Source organism: Cucumis melo, chromosome 8 (genome assembly GCF_025177605.1).
Source record: "Cucumis melo cultivar AY chromosome 8, USDA_Cmelo_AY_1.0, whole genome shotgun sequence".
Lineage (NCBI taxonomy): Eukaryota > Viridiplantae > Streptophyta > Magnoliopsida > Cucurbitales > Cucurbitaceae > Cucumis > Cucumis melo.
This window is the reverse complement of record NC_066864.1, coordinates 7,281,925-7,289,420: the sequence shown is the minus strand read 5'-3', so window position 1 is coordinate 7,289,420 and position 7,496 is coordinate 7,281,925. Positions and strand designations below refer to the sequence as shown.

The following is a 7,496-nucleotide window of genomic DNA, read 5'->3' as shown; positions in this document are numbered from 1 at the left end:
ATATTAGTAAAATCTAAAAGATCGTATATTGATATCCCAATGATTTTTTGCTCAAAAAAAAATATCCCAACCATTTTTACGTGTAACAAGATCTTTTATATTTGATACACCATCTTAAACCAAATCATGATTTAATATATATATATATATAAGAAAAAAATGTAGAAGAATAAAGGAGGAAAGAAGATGAGAATGAAAAGAAAAAGGAAAGAGAGAATATGAAAAGGAATGACAAACTTGCCATATTAAAAAAAAATGGCTTTCATGTCTTTTTGATTTTGTTACCTATAAATATTTTGGTCTTTTATTATATTTATAAAAATTAACCATTGTTCTCTCGAAGTTTTTGAAACACTACTCAAACATTTTTGTTAGTAGTAAGTTGCAATGAACTTTGTTAGATAACAAATTTATACGCATTTAATGAAAAAGATGCACTAGTGGGATGAACAATGTTGTGCATCTCCCACATCTAAAAACAAATGGTTCAAACGAGATTATGCATTCCTCACGCCTAGAAGGAATGGTGCATACCTCAATTCTAAAACTAGCTTTTACTTTGAGACATCTAAGTGACTACAACAATAACATTGCCAATGGAGAACGACAACAACAACTAGATATACTAAAGATAGAGGATATAACACGTTTTAAACTCATGTTTCGTATCTCTTGAACTAGGGTTTATTGTTACCAAGTTAATATTTTAGTTGAGTTATGCTTGTTTTAATTATAACATTTTAAAACTTATTATTAGTTACGATATTGAAAGTCGAAGAAATCATTAAATATTTTTTCAATTAATATGATCAATACATATATTAAAAAAAAGAACAATAATAAAAGAAGGGTTTAGAATGAAACATTTAAAAAAATGTGTACTTATTAAACATGAGCTTGAAACTTCAATAACTAAAACTTGCAATTAAAAAAATGAACAATAATCTTCTTCTTCTCTTCCATAGTATAAAGTATAAACTAAGAACCCTATTTGTCCAAATTCCAGTGATCTCAATGATCCTCAAAAACTCCAATTTCGCGAGATCATCTAAAACCTAAACCCACTTCAAATACCAGTATGAAAATGGGGGAAAAGCGTAACCTTTTTCTCTGAATTCCCACCTTCATTGTACACAAAGCAAGAACACGATGAGATTTCGGACCCCCATCAACCAGAATCTTAAAAAATGGCGGCAACGAATTCAAGCGGAGAGGGCAGCAGATTTGATGGCCGGCGGCGTAGGTACGTAAAACTCATCATCAGTCCAATTCGTTTCCCCCCAGTGTCTCAACATCCCTTTCCAAGAACATACATTGTCTATGCATTTCTTCAATCTCTTGTCTTTTACTTTGATTTTCCAATGGCCGTCTGTGTAATTCCCAATCTCTGCTTGTATTCTGTCCCATTCTAGTTGAGCCTTTTGCTTCGATCTCAACAGGCAAAATTGTTGCAACAGCTCTGGCATTTGGTCGTGGACCTGCCACCACCGTTGATGTGCAACATCACTTGCAAATTCTTGCATTATATCCACATTCCAATTGCAATCATAGTCTCTGAAGCACATCCATGGCTTTGTTCCCAGATAGTGAAGAACATAAAGGATTGGTGGGTCTGCCCCAAATAGTCTTGTTTTCATTTGTTTTGTTTCTTCATCGTCGCCCATCCAGAAGTTCTTCAAGAAGTTCATGTGTTTTGGGATTCTATGCCACCAAGTGAATACCTCGTTTAAGTATCCTTGGTCCCCTCCATTGTAGGATTCGAATTCGTTTATGTGTTCCATTAGAAGTTGGAAGGTGCAATTTGAAGGCTCTATGAGCATTACTCCTGAGTTGAAGAGGGTGCCATTGTTTCCTGTTGCTGAGATCTCTGGCATTCCGAATAAGAAGTCGATGTTTCGGAAGATTAGAAGGTCAGCGTCGATGAAGATGATCTTGTCATAGTCTGTTAGTTGCCATAGCCTGAACTTGCTGTAGTTCCACTCGTTGTATGCATCTTTTTCTGCTTTTGGGTTCCTGATCCTTTGAATTATCCTTATTTTCCATCCTGCTGCTTCTAGGCCGCTCTTGTGATAGGAACTGATTGTCTCATCGACGAGTATCACAAGGTCCCTAGTCGACCCTGACATCCGAATGCTTTGCGCCGCTGCAATCGCGCCACAGACATAAACGTGAGCTGAATGGAGAATTGTTGCGTAGGCTTCTCGGAGCATGTTTCCTGAGTAAGGAACCTCTGTTTTGAAAGATAACTTATTAGAGAAGAAAAAGGATCATCGTTGATAAGTATTATACTCAGTTTAGCTCAAGTTTCGCTCAATTCCATTTGGGTTAATGATTTCTTTACTTCTCATAAACAAAACTGCATTTCATCATGGGAAAGATATTCACATGAATTTTTTTGTAAAAGGATGTGTTTGTAGTGCCATTGTTATCTATCATAGGACTGACCTTTGCCTTTTAGGGGAAGTGCAAGTTCACAAGAACCAACTGGGAGCTGGATCTTTTCTCTGATCACATTCAAGTTTGGTCGGTACAGCCACACATTTCCTCGCCGTGCAACGAGATCCTTGCACGTAAACAAGTTCGGTATTGGGAAGCAGTTTGTGATGAAAAGCAAATGGACAGGATAGTTTCCTTTAGCAGAGGCTGCAACACTAGCAGCTGCGAGCTGCAAGTGCAGCCTGGCCACATCTCTAGACCAATTACCCTCATTTCGACAAGGAAGCTTGACGGCAATCAGATCAAGCCGTTTCCCGGGCGCTCTTAGCTTTGGCAAAGACGGGCAAATAGGAACTTCTTCTTCTTCCTCCTCATCAATCCATTCAGGGTATAAAGAATCCCATGTCACATCTTGCTCAGCGTAGTCCAAATGCAACACTGTGTATTCTGCATCAGCATTGAGCTGCTTCCAATTGATGACTTCACTCTTGTTGAAGTTTAAAAGCCCAATTCCGTGATACTCCTTTTTATTTCCTAACCTCTCAAGTACTTCAACGACATCATCCCAAACAATGTTGAGACGAGATACATACCGAATATCCGGGCCGCCCCATATCCATCTATTAACGAACTTCGGCCTGTAAATAAACGACTTTAGCACTTTTGGATATAATAACTGCAGAATTAAGAGCAGAAATAGAACAAAGCATACCCAGAAGATGTGTTTGATATATGGTTGTTCACCTCTGGAGAGTATAAAAGTGTTATAAAAGTGCCAGAAACAGCAAACAGAAGAACAAGTTTCAACAGAGGAAGCTTGCATCTTGAAAATCTTTCATGAGTTGATAAGTTGAAAGGCTTGTCCAGATCTTTCACTTTGCTTCTTTGCAGTTTTCTTTTGGAAAATGCCATCATAAAGAAATATAGTTTTTATGTCAGAGCATTGATTTAAAGGCTGGAAAATGAAAACAAAATCACAGATTTTCCTGAGATCATAGAGAAGACCGATCCTGTTGAAGATTGGAAATGGAAGGAAAGTTCGTTTCTAAGCAAAATCAAATCTGAAATCACCAAAAGGAGTAGAGAAAAGAAATTGTGTACTCTACATTGAAAAATACAAGGAGATGGTGATACTGTTTATATGTATTGTATCATCATATATAGATGGGGCAAAATATGGAGTTGAAGAAAAATGATGGAATACATTTATAAAAACTTATTTTACTTCTACAAAATTTTTTGAATATCTTAAATGGGTCGTAAATTCTTGATTACTTCAAGTTTATTTTACTTTTATCTGCAATTTCGTAATATTTCAGATATATTTAGATACGTTAAATTTTCAAGACGAAAATATCGAAAGAAATTTACACATATATCACTCCAAGAACACATGGAGGTTACTTTGTCTTTTTCAAAATCTTAGCAAATCTAAAAAATCCCACATCATAAATGGTCATGTAAATAGACCTTGTGACTTCAGTTTTTTGAACTCCCTTGTCATTCGTGGAAAGGATTTCAAGTTTTTTAGCTATGAAGCTTCACAAACCATTCAGAGTTTTATACCAATTGGATTATGATTGTTATAGCAAAGCTTTGAAGTGAAGAAAAACTTACATTGATGAAGATAGTCTATGTCTGGCCTCGATTGGGAAGGTGCCCATTGCTTCTTCTTTTTAAACACAAAAATGGCTCTCAAACATTTGCTCTACAAACAAACAAAAAGGAAACTACAAAACTTGTGGAATCAATATCTCTAGTGAAAGAAGAAGATGTTCAGAAGCCAAAACAGATAATATATAGAGACTTCAGATAGGAAAAAGAAGAACAAAAATGGTCAAAACTCCAAAACTCTTTGGGAGATCATGATGATGCACAATAATTAAAATTAAAGAAACAGTAGTTAGAGAAGTGGTTGAGGTTGTTGTTAAGCAAAAGTTGTCAATCAACTCAGTTGATGTCTTGAAGCATAGAGAAGGAATAGAATTGAACTGAAAAAGGAAACATGCTCAACACTTCATTTTTGGGTCAAAAAGGCAAAAGAAATAGAATAAAAGATCACGTTTTATGGTCGTTTGGTTTTTAAAAATTAAGCTTAAAAAAACAGTACATTCACTTCTAGTTTCTTTGTTTTATTTTGTTATCCATTTTCTCACAACGTTCTCAAAAATTCATATGCCAAAACTAAAAAACTAAGAAGTTGTTTAAAGAGTCCAAATGTGATCAAGATTATTGGAAAACCCAAGCAGTGTTGAAATGCATGTTAAATGGAACAAAAATGGAATTGTGAAGCTTGAAAACAGTGAAAGAGAGGGTTGAATTGAAAACTGCGAAAATGAAATGAGTTTGGTATAACATATCTGGCCCAAAACGTTCGATCAAAACATTAATCACATTACATTTCAAACTCAATACAGATTACAGACGTTCAAGTGCCCCTACAAAATGTTATGACTATGAAATCCATTGAACTTAGAAAGAGAGAGACAATACCTGAGAAAGAAGTTGGAGCTTCAAGTCAGTTGAATAGATGGGAAAATGTGAAGAGTGAGTTTAAGGACATATACCAAGGAAGCTGAGTGAATATAGACATGTCAAGTTACTTGTACATGAATATTCTTTCTCTAGCTATTTTAAATTTTCATTTCCTTTCTCAATTGATTTGGGTCTGTCACCAACTTTTTTTTAATGCAATATCAATTAGACCATGCAATTTCATTTAAAACTTATGTGGATAATAAAAACCCAAGATCCAGAAAAAGAAAAAATGTATATATCAAAATACTCATTTGGTTGTCTTTGTTCTTCTCTAGGTTCTATTTCTTCCTTTAGTCCCTAATCTTGGAATGTTTAGATGCCAATACTGAACCATAGGTAAATGATACCAAATTGAAGCCATTCTCTCTAAACTCTTTACTATTACGTTTCTTACGTTAGAAAGACATTGTTTACAAGTACGTAATGTATATAACCGCCTTGATGGTTGAAAATAGTTGATAGGGGTGGGTAAGATGAAGAAAATTTTCACCAAGTCTGAGTGATTATGAATGTTATCTTTGAAATTAGGACTAGAGATGTATATATTTCATCTAATTAACCCAACTAATACAACATTCAAAATGAAACTCTCTTTTCTTTTATCTATCAAAAGCAAGACTCAGTTATTGCTTCTTTTTTTTTTTTTTTTTTTTTTTTTTTTTTTTTGCCTTTTGGTTCCCTTTAATTTGGCCCTAATTTTCTTCATTATGAAAGCTCTCTCTCAGTAGAAAGTAAAAGTACTTTGAAATGGGAATTGGAATTAGATAAAAATGAGGGGTATCTTTTGGGAATTAGATTACCCTTCATTTTCATTTTTCTAACTTTGATTATTATGTTTGCTGTTGACCAAAATAAGTTGGCATATAACTTCAAGAATGGGATGGATATACACTTCAGCACCTAATTTAATTTCACAGATGAAATATAAAAAATATATATATATTTGGAAAAATAATTAAACAAAAATACCCAGGCATATATATATATATATATATATATATATATATATATATATATATATATATATATATATATATATATATATATTCAATTTTATTTATTTTTTCTTATGAAAAAAGTAATACAAGATATGATTGGTTGATATATAAGGTTTAAGGACTCTTTCATCACCTAACTCCCAGCTTTAATAATCATAATTAATCTCAGTCAATATCTCAATAAAAAAAAAGAAATTTAATCCTTTTAATAAAAATATATACGTTCATCCATCGTACCATAACATCACTTACTATTCAAAAAGTTGATAAATACATTGATGTTTCGTGTTAGTGAAGAGTGAATTTACCATAGACCATAGACCCCCATGGGATTGGAAACCTCCCTTCAATAGATGTTCCAATTTATCTTCGTACAAGCTTAAATTTTTAACCTAATAGGTCATTAGTTATTGAATGTTTAGATTATTTCATATAAAACACAAAATTGCAAGTTCGTAGACTAAACCAAAACAAAAAGGGAGGAGTAAACTGGAAGAGGTTGTTTGCGATGGAGGTCATGCATGGTGAGGGTGGTGGTGGTGATGGTGGGAGAGGGATTGTTTGCACCTATCGCTACGTATTACATAATTTTTCCAATACTTTATTTTTTTCTATTTATGGCAAATAGTAATGATAATAATAATAAAAAATAAAAATAAAAGGAGGACAAATTGAGGATTAAATTGAAAGCAAAGCAAGGGAAAGGTAAGAGTTTGGAGGGTTGTTTTGTGTATGTTTGTGTGTGTGGAAGAGAGCCAGAGAGGCTGTGCTCACTGCTTTGCTTCTCCGTTTCATTCTTCTTTTTCCATCAACGGCTTGGTTTGGTATCCTCAAGTACTTTTTGTAAAATATCAAATACTGTTTATCATATGGATCTTATCCAATTCCAATTATTTATCTCAACCAAGTTTAAATACAGTATTGGATCACCCACTTTAGTAAACTTAAGATTTTGCTTCATTTTGATCTTTATAAATTTGAGAGGTACATTTTTGTCCTTAAGGTTTTATAAAAAATAACTTCTACTTCTCATTTTTCCTTTCAAATTTCCTTTGTACCACCCTCTATCTCTCTTCTAAGCTTTGTTGAACAAATGTTAATCTACAATGTAAGAAGCAAAATCAAACCAGCTTGAGAACCCCTTGGGTTTTTTTTTTTTTTTTTTTTTTTCTTTTAAACAAAACAAATTAAGCTTATAACCAACGAATCATATGTTTATTAACTATTTTATAAAAATGTTAAAAAGTCATGAGTCAAATTTTGAAAAATAAAAAAATGGTTTTAAATTTGTTATTATTTTTTAAATTTCATTTGAATCAATTGTTTACTTAGGGAAGGTACAGTAATGAAATTGAACAGAGACAAAGCAATTTTAAAAAATAGAAAAAGAAAACGTTTTGTTAGAACATTTGTTTTGCATATTTTAAGTTGGTACTAGTTTAAAGATTTTTGTAATTATTATTTTTCTAAAAAAATTAAGAAGTTGATATCACCTTTAATTGTCGATTGATTTGAACTCACATT

The 7,496-nt window shown here is 33.1% G+C and overlaps 1 protein-coding gene across 2 annotated transcripts; it reads right to left on the bottom strand.

The window, feature by feature from the left end:
- Window positions 1–781: 781 nt before the first annotated feature.
- Window positions 782–5,051, bottom strand: LOC103485267 (UDP-glucuronate:xylan alpha-glucuronosyltransferase 1). Of its 2 annotated transcripts, none has more exons than XM_008442808.3 (5): window positions 4,930–5,051; window positions 4,054–4,166; window positions 3,149–3,331; window positions 2,446–3,074; window positions 782–2,230 (listed from the first exon to the last, which is right to left on the bottom strand). In XM_008442808.3, exons 2-5 carry the CDS (start codon window positions 4,098–4,100, stop codon window positions 1,203–1,205), a joined length of 1,887 nt encoding a protein of 628 aa, XP_008441030.2. In that variant the 5' UTR covers window positions 4,101–4,166; window positions 4,930–5,051; the 3' UTR covers window positions 782–1,202. The 2 variants fall into 2 exon arrangements, with proteins under 2 accessions (XP_008441030.2, XP_008441032.2); XM_008442810.3 differs by having other exon boundaries at window positions 4,054–4,144; window positions 4,930–5,043.
- Between the last annotated feature and the right edge of the window lie 2,445 nt (window positions 5,052–7,496).